Here is a 20735-nt window from a genome sequence, read left to right as displayed (position 1 = left end):
CAGTGCTCAGTCACATCCAACTCTGTAGCCCCACGGATTGTAGCCCACCAGGCTCCTCTGTCTATGGGATTCTCCAGGCAAAAATACTGGAATGGGCTGCCATCTCCTTCTCCAGGGGATCTTCCCTACCCAGAGATCAAACCTGTAGCGGGCAAGCTCTCTACCACTAGCGCCACATGGGAACCCCCTCGTAACTACTCTGAAGCCTTCTCCTTCCCCACATGGAAGGGGTTGGGATTAGGCCTTAGAAAATAACTACCAGTTTTAAAAATTAATTTATTTATTTTAATTGGAGGCTAATTACTTTACAATATTGTAGTGGGTTTTGCCATACATTGACATGAATCAGCCATGGGTGCACATGTGTCAACATAGTTAAGAAAAAAAAGAACTACTATTTTCATGAGCATCTCATATAATCTTCACAATTGTCTGTGAATTAGGTGTTACTGTTATCACTTTGCTGATGAGGAAGCAGAGGCTCTGAAAATTCATGACCAATGGTCATAAAACTTGTATGTGCCGGAGCCAAGAAGTGCGGCCAGGTCTGCCTGACTCCAAGGACCACACGTTCCCTTCTGTGCCTGGGGTGGGAGGTCAGTGGGGGTTGAAGGGGAGCCTGGCATCAGACTGATCACCTGAATTCACTGCACTCTGACGATGCATGTCACCACTCTGATCTTGGGCAGCCAGCGCTAAACCACCAGCAAGAAGGGGGCTGACACAAAAACAAACAAAAGGCTTTCATTTAATTCTTTATTTGAACATCAAATAGGTAGAGAAAATTGTTTAAGGTGCTTGAGCATCCCACTGGATTCATTTTTTTTAAGGTGCAAAAGAGGTTTACAAGTGTGTTTCATTAAACAAAGCGAAGCTGCAACAAAACAGAATCACATCAATAATAGTATGCATCGGCGTATTAATCCATCAAACACAATTTGGCATTTGAGCTTTTCCCCGAAAAAACAAGAGCTCTACACTGAAAAATACGTAGTGCACAAAAAGCGCTGTTTATAAACCGTGAGAGAACATAAACTGGCATAATGTCACTTATTAATTCAAGTCTCTATGACCAATGACCTCTCTGTGAATGCAAAGGGGTCTGTGCCTCAGGCACCTGTTCATGGGGCTGTATGTGGTTTCCAGGGTACACAGCTCTGTAAAAACACACTGAAGATGGGTTTGAAACATGGCAGCATTTACACATTTTAAAAGTTCAGGCACATTTGGATGCAAAAAAAAAAAAAAGAATAGAAATTTTTCTTGAATCTCTGAAAGACAGTGCAAACTTGAAGTGCCATAATAGAGGCAGCAGTTACTTAGAAAACAATTTTCAGTGACTTAGAAGGAGGCCACATTCACTTTAATCCAAATGGAAAGGAACTGCAGTTAAAAACAGAGAAATAACACTAATGAAAAGGTGGATGTGTGGGACGGCACTTAAAGTCATTTGCTCCAGTTGACAGTAAGTTTTCAGGGAGTTCACCCAGGAACTGTGCAGTGTCATCTGGGTCATCATCCCAAGACTTGAACCCAAGAGAATCACGGTTATCTCAGAAGCTACATATGACTCTACATGTGTTTCTAACAACTAGTTTCCGGAAGCAAATCTGCCTGTGAATATCAGACGTTAACTATGGTCCTAGTGATGACTCCCAGTACCCACAGTCCATCTCAGAGGTGGGGAGTGTGACTAGGAAGGGATTTGGGATTAGTTTCATGTAGGGATAGTCTAAACCAGTGGCCTAAACCAATAGCCATTTCAGCGTATAAAGATTTTAAAGCAAGAATATTGTAATGGGATCAGAAGTTGGATTATCAGTTAGCCCCTTATTTGTTCAGCCCTCAAAAGGCATGGGCTATGGCATGGTTAAACATAGTTGCAAGGCTAATAGGGAAATTGAATCAATGACTACACTTCCTCAAGGGCTGGGTTTTGCAACCTACCTAGGGTCTTCTCTTTGGATGAACTAACCTCTCTGATGGTTGCGTGACAGCATTACAGAATCATTACTGCAAGCCTGGAGCTAGGCAATGGCTAAAAGAAACACAGACCACTAGCTATTTCTTGGACTGTACTGCACGTGCCTCTAGTTCTGCCCCGGAACTCAAGCTGCCGTTATAGGATCAGCTGTCACATACAGCTAGTTATTCGTGGTTAACAGAACACAAGTGAAATACTGAGTCCTGGTGCATGCCCCAAGTGCCAGTGCTGATCTGCCTCAGAATGCTTTCAGGACTCTTATCACGATATTTTTCATTCTTAAAATGCCCAAACCCATTTCCCCACTCTATTCTAACCCATCCACTCCCTCTCTGACCATGTCTTTCAAACTTTAAACTGTATCAGAGTAGGGGGGAAAAATATAGCATATTCCCTACATCCGAGTAACATCAGCTGCAAAGTATCAGCTCTCCATTAGTGGCACTTCATATAAGAACAAGAGATTTCTAAAATTACTTGAAACTCCCAGGCTAACATACCAACCATCTGGTGCTCTCTGCCCATTTCAAATGTAATAGTGTCTTTACATGAATACAAACATCTTATGTGAATAATGTAAAACCCTCCGCTGGATTATTGTTTGGATTTAGCTGGTATTACATCATCTAGAATCCTAGATTTTTTTTGTTTGTTTTTATTTTTTTAAAAGAAAATCTAAGTATAAACATTAAAAAGAACCCACTGACCCATTAGCTACTGTCCAAAAATATTACTACTTATATTTTGGTAAAGCAAAATTAGCTGCCCTGAATAATTTTCCTTTTCAGGCATAATCTCTGCTACATATGATTGTCTATCATTCAATATCCAACAATAGGCATCTGGATTAGTGCTATTTCATCTACTGTGGATATAAAAGTTGATATGAAAATGTGATCATCATTTAAATGAATAATCACCAGGCCTTAGGCATCAATGACTACATGACAAGGTAGTAATACAAAAAAAGTAAACATATTTTTTGTTGGCTTTGAATGTGTTAACCCAGTCAAATTAAATCCAAAACAGAATCACTACATTCAGTTGTCTGATAAACAAGCATTGCAATTTCAAAAAAATATATATTATACTATATAAGGTGCTTCTTAAACAAAAACAACAAAAGAATTATGTTCTAAACATTCTTACTGCAGACACATAAAATCGGCCCCAAATTTAGATGCACTTGTGAAAAAACTTTTTTTTTGGCCTTCCCAGGTTCCCGGCCCTTTGGTGATCACTTACTGGGTAATCAGATGAGTGAAATCCACTTTTGAAACAGGCATCCCAAGAGAAGCCCTAGAAGCTTGGCTGGGTTTGTTGACTAACCCATTGCCTATCAACAGGGTTCGAGTTACAGACTATGTGGTCACCAGAGGAAACCAAACTTTCTTTATAGCTGAGAAGGGGAACTAATTCATAATTGCTTTAGAGAAGCAAAGACCCAGGGAAGTCTGCCCTGTGATTGGAGTGAGCTTTTCTTGTTTAGCCTATAGGTCCAATGGATTCCTTTGGCCCAATTCTAGTCTTTCTCTCTTGGCTTAGGAAGTTCAATGAAATAGAGTCTGGAGAAGTTTTGTTCCCCTCCCCCAACCCTCGAGGCTAAACCCTGATTTTTGCATGAGCTGCATACAACCAAGGGCAGGTGTGGTCTGACCAGGCCCCAGGCAGCCTGAGTTCAGAAAGCTCCAATCCTGACCCTCCTCCCCCAGGGAGCACTTGCCACCAACCAGGGTCACTGGGAGCACCGAAGGGAGGAGGAGGAGGACAGCCCTCCATGGACCCCAGGGCAGCCCCGTACTACACTGTGGGGTCAGCCTGTAGCACTCCTAAGTGGCTGCAGCCTGTGGCAGGGCCACCCTGAGCCTCACAGTTTTATCCAGTTTCTGCCCTGTTTACCTCTTTGGTCTCTAGCCCCTACGAGAATCATGCACGTTTACTATTAAGCCCAGTGCCCCGGGGCTAAACGTGTTACCAGAGTGCCTGCTCCTTTGCCCTTGGTCGCAGCCTGAAAGTGAAAGTGAAGTCGCTCAGTCGTGTCTGACTCTTTGCGACCCCATGGTCTGTGGCCTACCAGGCTCCCCATGGTCTGTGGCCTACCAGGCTCCTCAGTCTATGGGATTTTCCAGGCCGGATTTTCGCAGCCTAGGCACTAGGAATTCACCTTGAAAGCGACACACCAGGAAGAGCCACGTAGAGCGCCCTCTGCTGGTAGGAGTGAGATCACACTAGAACAGGTCCTGAAGCCCATTTACTGCAAGTCCTGGGGTTGGAGGGGGGTGGGGAGGTGGGGGGGAAGCAGGGGGAGGTGAGGCTTTCTTTTATAAAATGAAAATGAAAACAAAAGACAAGTATCTATCTAAACTGGTGGATGTGGAGCTTATTTAACTGGGATCAACTTTGCTGCTTTCCATGGATCCATGGGAAGCCAGAATTAATTGGAACCCATGACGTATATATATTTAGTGCTCTCAATGGTAAAGCATTTAGCAAATTTGAAGGTGCAGTGTACTAAGCTGACAAAGTCTTGACAATTAGGGGCCTTCCTTCCCTGTGTGCATCTTGTATTCCTATAGGGAAGTAGGTGGACAATCACTGAATATTCTGCTACAGCTATACAACAGAGCAAAAGCTTTAATAAAATGATATGGACCTATAGGAATACAAGAGGACATTATAATGAACCCTGGGCCTCACTTTCTCCAAGTCAGCAATTAAAGGAGCCACTTTCAGTTCTTTCCTGTGGCTGATGCTCAGATCCATTAAAAAGTGCTTCACGTTCACGGAGGTGAAATGTCCACTCTCCAGGCCCGGGTCACAAATAGCTAAAGTGCACAGTCATCTGAACCCAGCTGGGAGACCGAGCTCAGTCATGAAGCGCTAGGTGAATCCTCGTGCTGAGTAAGGTAGCAAAGGCAGAGAGAGAGAGAGAACGGTAACAAAGAAATGAGCCCTGGAATCCCTTTGGCTGTTCCCAAAACAAGGCGTGCCACGTAGAACTGAGTGAGCGAATGAATGGCCATCCACATCAGAAAGCCCGTGGTGGGTGCATGCCAAGAGTGTGTGCAGGGGCAGAATTCGGCTAGAGTGATGCATGATGTGGGTAAAGTGCAACAGGGATTCTCAGAACCTTGGCGGGGAGCGGGGGAACTCTCAGACTGTGCTGGGGAAATTCTCTGCCTCCCCAGTGATGTAATATGTTTGCAAGGAATGCGATGAAGTGCAGCCAGTGGGGGCCAGCTGGCTCTGATTCACGTCCTCCGGAGGTGCGCTCCCAAAGTTGGCTGGGGCGTGCAGGCGGTGGGCATCCAGCATCTCCAGCAGCAGGTCGTAGAGAGGCACCACGTTCTTGCACTTCATGCTGTATAGATGCTCCATGCCTTTGTTGCTGCAGGAGGGGAGACACAGACAGGACCGCTCAGACCAGCCTCAGACTCAGGACGGCTGAAACGCTGAGGAAGGGCAACTATGAAAAGTCCCAGGACACTGATATGCCAACCTTTCTTCCTGCTTCAAGAGCCAGTTTAGGGTTCACTACACAGGTGGCTTTCTCTCCTCTATCACCGCTACATCTAAAAAGAGAAGCTGTGTTTGTTGTTGTCATTTAGTCGCTAAGTCGTGTGACTCTTTGCAACCCCATGGACTGTAGCTTGCCAGGCTCCTCTGTCCATGGGATTTCTCAGGCAAGAATACTGGAGTGGGTTGCCAGCCACCAAGCAGGAAAAAGGTTTTTTTAATGGGGGCGGGGTGGGCGCACATCGCTTGGCATGTGGGATCTTAGTACCCCGACCAGAGATTAAACCCAGGCCCCCTGCATTGGAACCGTGGAGTCTTAAACACTAAGACTGCCAAGAAGGTCCAGGAAGGAACTTCTCAAATACGCAAAACAGTTCAAGAAATTCCCTTGCTCACAACTGTCCAGCTGCTTCTCATTTAACTCAGAATAAAATCTAAATTTTTGGCTGTGCTGTGCAAGGCTCGACTGACATGCCTTCCACCCACCTCTCAGACTTTGTCCCTCCTCCCTAACCCATACCTTGAGCCAGCCAAGTTTTCATGCTGCCCCTTAAAGGCACCAAGTTCTTTATGCTTAGACTCAGGGTACCTGCACTGGTTCTTCCCCGCCCCCTCCTGGAGGCACTTCTCCCAGATCTCTGGGTGTCACCCGTTCTGAGAGACCTGCCAAGACCCCAAGGGCAGGGGGCTCAAGGCCCTGCGGCTTTAGCCATCCTCTTTCAACCTCACTCCGTTTACCTGCCAGCGCGCATATCAACCTGAAACCCTTCTATGTATGTATTTATGAACATATGTATTTTTATTCTTTTTAAAACACCTTTACTTGTCTGCCTTGGGTCTTAGTTGCGGCATGCAGATCTTTGGTTCTGGTGTGCAGACTCTCTAGTTGTGGCACACGGGCTCAGTAGCTTCGCGGCATGAGGGATCTTAGTTCCCTGACTGGGATTCGAACCCTTGTCCCCTGCACTGCAAGGCAGATTCTTAACCACTGGACCACCAGGGAAGTCCCTGTATTTTAATTCTTGTTCCCTAAGCACAAGCACAGACACACAAGCACATACACACGCAGACCTAACACACACAGTGCAAGTTCCATGAGGGGTAGCAGTTTGTCCACCCTGTTAGGCCTAGGACAGTGGCAAGAACACGGTAGATCCTCGGAAAATACGGGATAGACAGGGAAATGCAGGCAAATGGCATTTCTCCTTTGACCACTCTCCCCTACTGTCCTGCTCCACCAGCCACACTTCTGCCTGTCTCCTCCACCATACCACCAGCAGGAGAAAAAAAAAAAAAAAAACCCCAAACACTATTATCTAGCTTGAAATTTCTTTTAGAAGAATCATGTATCGTAAGCAGGCAGACCAAGAGCCTCCTAAAAATGACTTGCATTTTCAGTCAGGGGAAAGTCAACCCTTCTTGGAGACGTGCCATGAAAACAATCAGGCTTCAGAGCAATTCGGGCCGTATAACAGCCACCAAAATTACATTTTTTAAGTGGGATTCTGTGGGTTTGTTTTTTTTTTTTTTCTGGTTTGTTTGTTTTAATTTAAAATGCTGTTAAAGTTAAATGCCCCTGGATCTGACACTGTCTTTCTCTTGCAACCCGATGAATCACATTTACCGTGAGATGAAATCTGGTGTTAAATGCTCTGCATGACAGCATATGGTCGGGGCCAAGCTTAACACAACAGAGTTCTGTAATTTAGATTGGCTGTAATGAGGCACCACAATATTGTTGTCAGTGTTGGTGTGTGTGTGTGTGTGTGTGTGTGTGTGTGAGAGAGAGAGAGAGAGAGAGAGAGAGGGAGTCTGCAAGCCAGCTCAAAGCTTGCAACAGAACAGCAACTTCTCTTCAGCCCTTCACACAATTCAAACAGAAACTCCCACTGCCATTGCACTTGGCCACCTGTTGCCAGTAAAACTAGCAAGGCTTGTATATTCAGTGCAAATATACTTTGGTATTAACTAATGAGGCTTCCTGATGCTGACAAGCAGTTAATGGATCTGAAAATTCAGCAATTCCAACCACCACCACCAACAAAAAAATCCTTCATCTGTGATACACAGTTTCTCCATCGAATTCCTAGCTCAGAGTAAAGCTAATATATTTTCTTCACGGGGAAGGCTACTTTCTCAGCCAGGAAATTTGGTAGAGGCTTATGTTATTCTGATCCATCCCCCTCTCCCCTCTGTGTAATATTCATCAAAAGAAATGAACGGGAAAGGACTGAAAATGTATACTCCAAATGCAGTATTCTCGGGGACCCCTGGGAACACAGACTGCAGTCACTTTGACAAGTGAGAGCCATCATTTTTGAATTTCAAATTCACGGGGAAAACCTCACGTAATTTGTCTGTTCCTTCATGAGTGACAACTCCTTCACTCAGTAATGAAGTTATGTGCATATACCGCATCTAAGACTTCATACATGGCACTGAGTGGGTTACAACAAAAGAAAGATACATTTATTTTCTCAAGAAGCGAACAACTTGTGGAGTTAGCTCCAGAAAAGGAGCCACCTGGGACTCTGATGGGATGAACTTCTCGCCACCTGACTCACAGTTTTTCAAGGTTTGAAGACCCCTTAAAAAATTAATCTCTTTCCAGACACTGAGAAACAGAATCTCTTTTTCATTCCTGGAGGCCTGAAGTAAGCCCAAGGTCATAGGGACGTCATCATGCAGGTGTATCATCACTTTATTGTTGTGGTCTTTCTGGAGTAAAGAATCTAATACTTTCTTCATCTGTTCCCTGAGGGATAAGTTCTGCTCAAGGGAACAGTACCCACTAAGTCCCTGGCCAGCCATTTAGAATAGAAACAAGGCCATTTTCGCCTTGTGGTGCAGAAAGCCTCTATTTCCTCTGCTATCAACCTTCCTTATCTCCTATAGAAAATATTTATTGAATAGTTACTCCGTGCCAAGCCCCATGCTTCGGGGTACTGGGTCCACAGAGTAAGCAAAACAGGTTGTGAGAACTGTCTCACAGAGTTTACATTTGTAGTCTAATGGTACTGAAAGATAATAAAATGGGCAATAACAATCTGGAAGAACAGGCTGTAAATCCCATCTACATGTTAAGGGTCAGGAGATGCTTCCTGCAAGGAATCGTATCTAAGCTACGATAGGCTAGCTTACTGTCCAGGAAGATTCACTCTCTGTGCCCTGTGTTCATGATCCTTGACTTTGGGTGTTACTCTATGACTTGCTCGCCCAATGGGATGTTCGTGGACATGGACTGAACTAAAAGATTAAAATGTGCTTCACCAAACTGACTCGCCCTCTGGTGCCTCTGCCATGAGTATGAGAAGAACATGTCCCAGCTCTCCTGTTGGTACAAGGAGGACAAAAGGCACTCGGGTTAGTCACCCAGCTGACCTTCAGGCCTGCAGCTTGGTGCAGAGCCTCCAGCTGTGCCCAGCTTCCATCACCTGACCTTCAGGTGTGTGAGTCCAGAGGAACTAAAATAGCTGTGCAGCCAACCCGCAGCCTGCAGCACCTCCCCGTTGACTCAGAGAACAGCTGATCAGAGCCAGAGCCTAGACTCCCAGGAAGTCCTACAAGTAAGGCTACAATATAAGAGGGGCTTCCCAGGCGGCTCAGTGGTAAAGAATCTGCCTGCCAAGAAGGAGTCTTAGGTTTCATCCCTGGGCCAGGAAGATCTCCTAGAGAAGGCAATGGCACCCCAGTCTAGTATTCTTGCCTGGGAAATCCCATGGACTGAGGAGCCTGGTAGGCTGCAGTCCATGGGGTCGCTAAGAGTCGGACACAACTGAGCGACTTCACTTTCACTTTCATGCATTGGAGAAGGAAATGGCAACCCACTCCAGTATTCTTGCCTGGGAAATCTCATGGACAGAGGAGGCTGGTGGGCTACAGTCCCTGGAGTTGCAAAGAGTTGGAGACGACTTAACAACTAAAGAATAGTAGCAGCAGCAGCAGAGGATAAGAAGTAATGGAAGCAAAATAAATGGATTTATATTTTCATCTAAAAGCAATGGGAAGCCATTTCAAGGCTTTAAGTAGGAAAACAGTGCGATCAGATTTGGTATCAGAATGATCACACTGGCTCTACCGTGGAGAGTCGATCAGAAAGGCTGTTAATGGATCTGAAATTAAATCTGGAGAGATAGGTTAGGCAGCTGGGACAGACATCTAGGAGGAAATGATGGGGGCTCGGACTTGGATCATGGCAAAGGGGGCGACAAAAATGGTTTGAGAGGGCTAGAAGAGTCGAGGTTGACCATCCATGAGGGTTTGGACCCAGAGTGTCTCATTTAGAATTCACACCTGTAAGTAAGAAGAGTGTGACACAGGAGCTGTAACAGATGTGCCCAGTGCCTTCTGAGGACAAGTGTGCTCACAGACTGCCCATGACTGGCACGGACAAAGTGAACAACCAAAGAACAGCCCTTCCCCTGACCTGCACGCTGCACACTGTGCCCCCCGCGTAAGATGCTGCATGGGCTCCAAACTGAGCATGAGTTAGCACTTCCCCTGCGAAGCCTTCTCTGACGCCCGCCCACACCCCAGACAGATTCGGGGCCTCTCTCCTCCATCCTCCCATGGTGTTCACGCTCGTCGTGGGCCCAGAACTGCCCCAAGTGTGTTATCTGTACGCAGGCGTCAGCCCTTCCTGGGCCTGCTGCCACACAGGGTTGGGGGCTGGATTCCCTTACATCTTTGCTGCGAGAGAAACCCAAGGAGGCCTCACCTCATGTGCCTGAAGTGAGAGAGGATGAGGAGGAGTTGGGCCAGACGCCGGTGCTGCTGCTGCAGAGTCAGGCCTGCTTTAGCCATCAGATGGATCAAGGTGTCTGTGATCTTGTCCAGGACGCGGTGGATGTGGTCCTTCTCTTCCAGAGACCTCAGAGTGCTGGACAGAAATGTGTACACTCCTGAATGTGCAGAGAAAGAGAGAGAGAAACTCAAAGAGGATAAGGGGTGATACTGAGACAGTGCCCCTCTGAAGCCCCCACCCTCCACGCCCAACCACTGAGAAGTGGAGGATCTGTTTGGTCCAGGCAACTATGCAAACTCCTCATGAATATACATGGCTGAGAGCATGTGTCTAGGAAACTCATGTCACCTCCTGTGTGTGAGCCAGTTTCCAGGGTTTGTCATCAAGATTTCCTAGAAAGGCTCTGCTTGCTCTGGGGCCGTGACAGTCATACCAGCCATCTCTTCTCTGACAGGCCTTTCGCCAGTGCTAACTATCCTGTTAACGCTGATGACAGCTCCAGGAAGGCAGCATTATCGCTCCATTTCACACGAAGAAACCAAAGTGCAAAAAAACTGTATTAACTTGTGGAGTGAACTCAACGGGACAGAGCAGAGTTGAGAATAACCCCAATGTGCCGACTCCACATCCAGTCTTATAATGGAAACTCTCAGAAGACACATGACACCCTAGGTGAGATGCACAGAGTGAGTAAAAGGGATTTACTAAGTGATTGACAGGTAACATTTGCAGGTAGGACTTAATCTGCTGCTACACTTCAGGTCAGGCTTGGAGCCTTCGTACTTTTCAGGCTCAGCTGAAAGGTTTATGATAGGAAGGGCGAAAGGACCCTGGGAAGTGCTGTTTTTCATCGCCAAGTGTGCCCTCTTGCCTTTCTTCTGGTAGTAAACCCCTGCTCTTGGAGCCACAGGTAGTCTTCAGACTAAAATTAGACAATCGGGTCACTCGATTCCTTTGGATAGCATTAGCCTCGCACTGGAAAATCAGAGCTTTTTCTGAGCTTGTATATGGCTTCCTTGGTTAAGATGGTGAAGAATCTGCCTGCAATGTCGGAGACGCAGGTTTGATCCCTAGGTGGGGAAGATCCCCTGGAGAAGGGCATGGCAACCCACTCCAGTGGTCTTGCCTGGAGAATTCCATGGACTGAAGAGCCTGGTGGGCTACAGTCCACAGGGTTGCCAAGAGTTGGATGCAACTAAGCACAACAACAACAACAAATACGGAAGCTGTGGATGCAAATTCCTTCCTCTAGGGGGGAGGTGCTTGGAGGATGAGGATATGGGGCTTGTAAGTGCCACCTTCCCAGTAGGAGAGGCTCCCCCTGCTGAGTGGAGCCAAAAAACAACCGGCAGAGGTGATAGTTCCGTGGATGGGGGAGGGGGCGGGGAGGGAGGGGAGAAATCTCGGTTCCCCTCATAAGGTCCTCGTCCCTACTTCTTCCATCTGACCTTAAAGCTTCCATCATATCCTTTTAAACACACAGATCCATAAATTTCCTGTTTGCTTAAGATAGTGTGAGTTGGATTTCTGTGACTTGCAACTGAAAGAATCCAGACGCTTCAAGTTGGGAGTTCAGGAGACAAGGAAGGTGAGTGATAAGAGGTGAGAAGTATTGAAAGCAAACGGAAGGCGGATGGAGCAGTCTTGTCTCGAGACTGCAGCGATGGATGCTCTATCAAGTGAGCACTGCAGAAGCCAACTTGTCCTGCTCAAAGCACAGCCCCTTGAAGGGAGCAGATGACGAAGGCAATGGCACCCCACTCCAATATTCTTGCCTGGAAAATCCCGTGGACAGAGGAGCCTGGTGGGCTGCAGTCCATGGGGTCGATAAGAGTCGGACACGACTGAGTGACTACACTTTCACTTTTCACTTTCATGCACTGGAGAAGGAAATGGCAACCCACTCCAGTGTTCTTGCCTGGAGAATCCCAGGGACGGGGGAGCCTGGTGGGCTGCCGTCTATGGGGTCGCACAGAGTTGGACACAACTGAAGTGACTTAGCATACATCTATTTAACAACATTATTTTCGGTCTTATTAGTCCACTGGCCCTCCCATAAATATATTTCTTCTTCTCCCCTCCCCCCATCCTCACTGGGTATTTTCAAGTTAAAGGCCCCCCAGTTTATGAATCCCTGACTCTGTGCTGGTGGCGCAGTGATGAGTTACTGCTCACGCCACAGCCTGTAGGATGAAAATGGGGAAAACGCCCACACAGAGGAACTCATAGTAAACACAGTTGTAACTGCCCAGAATGGGAAACAGCTAATATTCAAAACAAATACAGCAACAACAAAACCAGAACGGCCAGGCTCCTGGCTTACAGGCTGTAGAATAATGTAGCTTTTGGTACCCGGAGGCGTTCTTGTCCAAAGGAAACAGAGCCCAGCATAAGTAAGCAGTGGACAGGCAGTGGGACGAGAAAGAAATTGCTGGATTACTTATGTTCCCTGTGGGCTTCTGATAGAGAAAGGTTGTGCTCATTAGAAAAAAGGGCACATGTCCAGTGCCTTGGGGTGGACCCGGAGGTAACGGGTGGCCAGGGAGGTGTGCACCAGTGGGTTGGGGGGCCCGGGACAGCCCCTGCTGAGCCCCACGGCCCTGCCTCTCCCTGCCCTTATGTCATCACACACACATTCTAGCCTGGTGTCTCTCAGAAGCCCTGCCGTCTGGCTGGAATACCCTGGGAACCTGCCCAGGCCACAGAGCTGACTGAATCCAACTTGGATGATGCATTTTCTACCAATTTCCTTTTTTTTTTGTTGTTACCACCCAGGATGCTGGCCTCACTCACCAATCATCCCATTCTTGTTCAAGGAAACCACAGGACGGAGGAGCTTCCACGCCTCTGCACCTGCTCGTCCTGCTTGTGCGCCCGGGGTGAGAGCAGCTGGTACAGAGCTGCAGACGTGTTGAGACCCCGCGTGGCACCCTCCCCTCGCCAGTGGAGGCCAGAGCCTTGGCACGCAGGCTCCTGGAAGTGCAGCCCACCTCCCACTGCTGGTTCCCCCTCCTGTACTCGTCCTCCCTCCAGCCTGCTCTCCCTGAGAAGTGTGCGTGCACTGTGCTAGGAGACAGGGATTCCAAGCCTTCTCTTAGGTGTTAATGTCGTAAGAGCAGCTACTGCCTGTGGAGGGTTGCTTTTCTTAACTGACTTTCCGGATACCTGCCATTCTCAGAACAAGCTTGTTTTTCTAGTCCTGTTTTGGCACCAACACAGCTTATCATCTCATCCTTGTCAGCAGATGCTTCCTAGCTGTGCGAATATACTTAGAAATAAACATACAGTCCTGCTGGAATGCCAATAATCGACAACAGCAGCCATCTTCTTTCTGGGCTTTTCTGGCAAGGAAAAAAAAAAAAAAAAGTGGTCCCAGTTTGTTATCTATTGCTCCTAAGGGGCCAGTGGAGAGAAACAACAGAAATCCTAATTCCCAGAAGGCTTCAGGTGCTCTGGCAAGAGCCAAACTAGGGCTTCTGGTAATTTTCTTACCCCAGGTGGTCCCTGCCACCCTGGACAGCTGTGCCACTGTTCCCAGCAGCACAGAGCCAGTGATCAGACAGTGCGGGCCTTCAGAAAGTCTTACAACAAGGCAGGCTTTTGCAACTCCCCAGGCTGCTCCAAATCCCCAAGATGGAAAAAACAATCTGTATGTCATTATCCAGGCTCGAAGCGCTGTTGGCAAATCCGAGCTTCTATGTATTCTGAATCCTGCGGCCAAACACTGGGAGTCTCGGGAAGACTCTATGGAGAAAAATCTGGTGGTAGAAAGGAAGGGGGAGCAGAAGCACCTGGACACCCGGTAGAGAAGAGAGCTCAGCCTTTCTCTGGCTCTCACTGCCTTGAGCTTCTGCGCTCTCCTTCCTCCTCTTGCTCTGCTCAGACACTCCCTTCCTTCCTTCCTTCCTCTTTTCCACTCCGTCCCGCAGGAACACCCTTGTTGCCCCTTCATCACTTTCCCAGATGGTGCAGTCTTCTCTTCGGGAAGCTGGAAGAATGCAGATATGGAGACGGCGGTGCACACCTGCACGTGGCTGTATCCAGAGGAAACACGAGCAGGACCCGGGGCCACACGCCCGGGCGCTGACCTCCACGGGGTGGGGGGCGCATCCAGCTGTTCTCGGAGAAGTGAGGAAGGAAGACGCTGATGCTTCAGAGCAAAGTCTTCAAGTAAGGCCACTTTTTTTTTACTTTTCTTTTCCAGAAGGACGAATATGACAGTGGACCCTGGGAGGGTCCTTGTGTCCACAGCAGCTCGACCAGAAAAGCAAAGGGAACAGCTCAAAGGAAAAAAGAAACCCCCAGCTGTAAGTGGTCTAGACCTGAAAGCTGCTGCTCTGCTGGAATTAAAAAGGAACTTTTGGGGGGACTCGGCACATGAAGGACTCAGTGACTCGTCCGCAGATCAGACTCTTAGGTGTGCTGCTGGGCATGGCTCCCACAGTCAAACTGGTATGTTTGCTCTTAAGTGCCTTCTCAGTGGACAGTTTCACCAGTGCCACATTCGTTTTAGGCATCACGTCTGATGGCTGCTCCTCCTCCTGGCACTGTGGGTCCTGTAGGATGTTGGATGGCTCGTGGTGGCTGAAGCTAGTTAGTGAGAAGGGCTGTGCTGGATATTCTACAATATGTGGGACAGTCCCACAGAATGAAGGACTTCTTTTCTCTTTCTTTTTTAAAGGGCAGATAATTTCATACTTAAAGTTAGAAATTCACTTCACCAAAATAGATACCATCCATCATTACAGATGCATTAACCATTGAAGATTTTGAGTTCCAGTTTCTTTGTGTGTGTGTATGTGAGTGTGTGTGTATGTTCTGTGGCCGAGTTTTCCTTTTTTAACATTTCTGATTAGAGGATAATTACTTTACACAACTGAGCACACACATGCACACATGCATAAAAGTGAAAGTGTTAGTCACTCAGACGTCTCCCACTCTCTGTGACCCCATGGACTATAGCCCACCAGGCTCCTCTGTCCATGGGATTCTCTAGGCAAGAATACTGGAGTGGGTTGCCATGCCCTCCTCCAGGGCATCTTCCTGACTCAGGGATCGGACCTATATCTCTTATGTCTCAGGCATTGGCAGGCAGTTTCTTTACCACTGGTGCCACCTGGGAAGCCCATGCATTATAAATACATGTAAGCATTTTACTACTTTATCAGTTTTTGTACTGTAGTCAAGCCTGGGCATCTGCATTGAAATATACAGCATTTTATTTTAAATTAGTTTAATATTATCCCTCCTTTATGACTATTTCAAAATTATCTGAAATTATATTTTTTAAAAAAGATATACATGTATAGACTATTATTTATTTCATTCTAGGCTAGTCAAAGGAATATGCATGTTTTATTGGACTGGTGTTGGTTCCTGGCAATTCTTTTTTTTTTTTCCCTGCATTCAAGCTTAATTGTATATTTAATGGCTTTTTCCTTAAGCACAGTTTTATTTTATTTTTAAATTAATTTTTATTAGCGTATAGTTGCTTTACAATGTTGTATTAGTTTCTGCTGTACAGCAAAGTGAAACAGATATACATACATCCCTTCTGTTTTGGGTTTCCTTCCCAGTTTCAGTCACCACAGAGCACTGCGCAGAGTTCCCTGTGCTATATAATAGGTTTTCATTTGAAGTTCCTGGCAATTCTAAGAGATTTATCTCCAGAGTTTGTGATTCCCAAGCATGGCTGTCTCTCAGTCTCTTCTGTGGGGTTTTCCAAGATGTGGCTGTTCAGGTTCCAGCCAAATCTGCTGACCAAAAGCTGGAATTCGAGCTCTTGTATCTGTGCTTCTTAAAAACTCCCCACTGAGGAGTCTGATGCCTAGCTAGGATTAAGAATCACATGATTACCATGATTTGCTCTTTTATGGCCACTACTATGTAAGCTCTTAGAAACACGGACTATATCTTCAGTGAAAAGTGTCTTATCCCAATGCTGAAACTACTTTGAGAATTTCCTTTCCAACTTCCTCGCCATGTTGTGGTCCCCTATGCTTCTTTCCCCTTTCTGGCTGGGTTGATTAGAATGGAGATAACTCTTAGGATGACCATGGAAGTCACCCAATTAATATTGCAGAGTCCTTGTACAACCACATGGAAGAAGGCTCTGGCACTAACCTATTCAAGCACCCAGTGATATTAAGTAAACAAGAACAAACCTTCATGTGTTTGCAACATTATACATTTTGGAGACTATTTGTTATAGTTGTTCTACTCTAAGGCAAGATGAGAAGTATTTTATGACTTACTGACTGTATCAATGAATAAACTGTATAAATCAGACAAAGTCCAAGTGATGCTTGGTACACCTCCTTTTGTTGCCATTTTCTGCATTCCTAAGGCCTTAGGTTGCATGAAACTGAAAGTGTTAGTCACTCAGTCAGGTCTGACTCTTTGCGATCCCGTGGACTGTAGCCCACCAGACTCCTTTGTCCATGGGATTCTCCAGGCAGGAATACTGGAGTGGGTTGCCATTTCCTTCTCTAGTGGATCTTCCCGACCCAGGAATCGAACCTGGGTCTCCTACATTGCAGGCAGATTCTTTACTGACTGAGCCACCAGGGAAGTCCTTAGGTTGCATAGTTATAAATTATAACAAAATGTGGCAATATAAATCATTTCTCTTCCCAAATGCCAATATTGCCACATTTTGTCATAGAAAGAATGATGTAGATTCTAGAACCACCTTATCATCTCCTGTCATGCTAACCATTCCTTCTGAATACTAACATAATTCATAGCAACCAATAAGTTCAAAGAATCAAGAGGGAAGCCCAGGATGTCAGAATGTTTAGTCATCATTCAAAGATGCTGCTCCCAACATTATTAAGGTTTCAAAGACTGCAGAGTACCATGCAGGAACTGACTTCTCATTTCATGAACTGAACAAAAAGAGTATTGCCTTGAGCAATATTTGTCCAGAGGCAGGAAACATCCATCCTTCTAGCACTGTGTGATTATTTACTAAAAGGTGAAGAACTTTTCATAACTCCCAGTCCTTGAGCAAATGTTCACTATTACTCTAGTCTTTGTAAGATCACACACTCCTCCAATCATCTTCTAAGTGGTCTCATAGTGAGGTCTCACAGTGAAGATAAGTATTCTCGTCACAGCACAACAGGGACCACAGCAGTCCTTTCATTTTGGCATCACTATAACACCCACAAGTAGTCCCGTGGCACGGATGACTATAAATTCAGTCACGAATGATTCAGTGACATTTATCAATTTAGCGTAATTTTTAGTGAAATCTAATAGACATCCACTTATATGCCTTCAAGCTGACTCAAAGGACAAACCTCTAAATGATTTCAGGTGGTGAAACTGATGACTTGATTTAATTGACCTGAAAAGAAATCTCAAAAGTGTATTTAAAAAAAAATTTTTTTTTAGGACTTTCCTGGTGGTCCAGTGGTTAAGAATTCACCATTGCAGGGAACATGGGTTCAATCCCTGATCCGGGAAGATCCTGCATGCCTCAGGGCAACTACACCTGTGCACCACAACAGTTGAGCCTATGCTCCAGAGCCCATGAGTCGTAACTACTGAGTCGATGTGCCGCAAGCACTAAAGCCCTCGCCTAGAGCCTGTGCTCCTATGCACAGCAACGAAGACCTAGCACAGCCAAAATAAATACAATGTTAAAAGAAAAATAAAATAATTTTACTGGTATCCACGTGTCTCACTCCTATACATAAAATCACCGTCTTTACTTTTTGTAATAAATAGCCCCCTAGCTTTATACCTTTTAGGATGAAGCCATTATGAATCTATATTGCTGACCCAAGGATCAAAGCCCTGTCTCTTGCATTTCAGGCAGATTCTTTAGCATCTGAGCCATCAAGGAAGCCCTATGTTGCTTAGGGGCCTCCTTTTTGTTAGTTATGTCTGTAATATATGAAGAAACAGCCAGGTTTCTGATTTTCCTATTCCTCAGTCAATTACTACCTTTGTGAGATCAAGAAGAAGACAGTCAGAAGAGATAACTTGATGGAAAACGGGTGGCCTGTCTAATACAATGGAGTTTGTTCACCGGTTCCATGTGGAACTCCTAGTCCAGGTGAGCTGGCCTGGTCTCAAAAGGTCTTGAGGGTTTCTTTTTTTTCCCCCAGAAAACGTAGGTTAAAGCAGTCTGGGTGGATTTGTTTCCCTGCATCTCACCTTTTCTCACTTGCCATTTCAAAGACAATGGAGCAATAGCACAGAGCTGCAAGCAGCTCTTTACACACATGGGGGCAGATTTATTTTCCAAAAATGATCACAATGATATCTCCCATCCAACATGGGTTTCCAGAATGTGATCTTGGCACTCCTGTCATGGAGATGTGTGAGTTATGCCCCTCCCTGGAGGCTGGGTGGACCCATGACTTGCTTGCAATCAATAGAATGGGATAGATGACAGTGCGTGGCTTCCAAGGTACAATATGCTTGTCATATAAGGCATACAGCTTCTGCCTGTCCACTGACACTTGCTTCTGGAGCCCTCACTGCCTTCCTTGTAAGAGGCACAGTGCAACAGGCCACGAAGAAGCCAAGGCCACAGATAAGCACCACAGCTGACTGTTGGCTGACGCGCCAGCCAACAGCCAGCATCAGTAGGCAGCATGTGAGCAAAGACCTTTAAGATGTCTCTAGCCAATGACTATCAAATTACTGTTAGTGGATGACCCTCACCTGAGGCCCCAGACATGATGAAGAAGGAACAGTGCATGCCCTCTGTGCTCTATCCAAATCCATGATTGAGACAATCCAAACCCTTTTTTCTCTTCTCTTAGCCATTAAATTTTGAGGTGATTTATTCCACTGCAGCAGAGCACAGAGCACACCTGGGTGTCTGCACGAGACAGGCAAAGTAGAGACTAGACTCCTGATCTGGTACATCATGAAATGAGCCAGCATTTGAGTACTTCCGGCTCCACATGTGGAATCCTCCCAACTCCCGTTGCCTCAACCCTGCCCTGAATCTCCACTCTGGTTAGTATAATGGTCAGGGCTTGAGCTCATCCTATCAGACGCTATGCACAGTTAACAAATTTCATAGGAGGTATTTACCCCTAACAACTGCCCAGCTGATGATCAAAATAAATGGATCTTCCCCTAATTGGCAACCTCATATATATCGGCACCCTACTTTCTTATCAGAGGAATTCCCAGGTGATGCTAGTGGTAAAGAATCCATCTACCAATGCAGGAGACATAAGAGACGTGGGTTCGATCCCTGGGTCAGGACGATCCTCTGGAGGAGAGCATGGCAAGAGAAGAGGACACTCAAATTCTCAGCTGCAGCATCCTTATCAGGTTGTAATAAATAGACCTTGTAGAGATTTGCCTAAAGGAGGGTTTTTACATTGAACAACTAGTCTATTTTATTTTATTTTTATTAAAAGCCGGTAGACCTTATAATGGAATGTGTTCTCTCTGCTTTGGCCCAGCAAAGAAGCTGAGAGCCAAATTTGTGGCCCACTCCTAGGAACTGTACAGATGGACTGCTGTGTGCTAATCTGACTCCTGAATTTATTATTTTCTTCACATTATTTCCCCTTTTTTCAGATTGTGTCAATTACTGCCTTCCTCATTTTGCATCACATGAAATTCAGTAGGCCATTTCAAATCCTTTGTGGAACAAAGGCAATACATAAACAAAATAAAGAACATGCCGCCCTCCTCTGTCAAAGCAATAAACAGGGTTAGCATGAATACAAATGTTTATAAAACATCATTAAACATTCATCTGACTTAACCGCAAAGCCAAAAAAAAGACGATATATGATCTAAGAATATACAGCACGTTGAATGCACATGTTCTTGTCATTCTGAGTTGAACAGCGCTGTTTAAAAATCCTGTGATGATCTACGCTGGTCACTGTGAAGTGACACCTTCTTGTGTGATTGTAAAGGCCACCCCTTCTGGTTTGGGTTTGCATGTTTATCTTCAGAGCCACAGAGATGCAGATATATTCTCTCCCCTTTTCCTAGATAGAGAATGAAAATGGTGAAATGGCTGACACTTCTCACTGATTATTTTGAAAAAGATAATTACTGTCCAAAATTACTGTTTCAGAAAGATAAGTGGACATGTAGATGATACCTATTCTTCAGATGTATCAGTTCCATCATTTCAAGAGAGCTCTGCATTAGATGAAAATTGTGTTGAAAAAGTGTCACATGACTGTGACAGGTCTGTCTCGTTTCTCCTTAACAGAGCCTTGTGAGAGGATGTATTACATCGTAAAAAAGGAGACACAGAATTCTAGAATTGTGGATTTAACTTAAGTTTCATGGTTTTTCGCACCATTTGGAGGAACAAAATCCTTTTAAAAGAGTGAACTTCCTGTGAAACCTTCACATATAAACTGAATGAAGTCAAATCTCTCTGATTAAAGCAGAAGAAATGGGAAAGTAGAGACTAGAGGTTGGTCCCTCAGCCTCTCCCTCTCTGATTCACGCCCCGATCCTTTGATGACCGGAGGCTCCTTCTGACACAAA

The 20735-nt window shown here is 45.7% G+C and overlaps 1 protein-coding gene across 8 annotated transcripts in view; it reads right to left on the bottom strand.

Annotated features, from left to right (window-relative positions):
- Positions 1 to 742: 742 nt before the first annotated feature.
- Positions 743 to 20735, bottom strand: part of ESR1 (estrogen receptor 1) — a 408809-nt gene continuing 388816 nt past the window's right edge. For all 8 annotated transcript variants that reach the window (XM_070376878.1, XM_070376880.1, XM_070376883.1 and 5 more), the window contains 2 exons: positions 10218 to 10401; positions 743 to 5372 (listed from right to left, as the gene is read on the bottom strand). In XM_070376878.1, coding sequence (XP_070232979.1) covers positions 5138 to 5372; positions 10218 to 10401 — 419 coding nt within the window. In that variant the 3' untranslated portion in view covers positions 743 to 5137. The remainder of the gene's footprint in view (positions 5373 to 10217; positions 10402 to 20735) is intronic.

The sequence above is a fragment of the Bos mutus genome, chromosome 9, assembly GCF_027580195.1.
Source record: "Bos mutus isolate GX-2022 chromosome 9, NWIPB_WYAK_1.1, whole genome shotgun sequence".
Classification (NCBI taxonomy): Eukaryota; Metazoa; Chordata; class Mammalia; order Artiodactyla; family Bovidae; genus Bos; species Bos mutus.
Note: the sequence above shows the minus strand (reverse complement) of the source record. Positions and strands in the feature narration are given on the sequence as shown.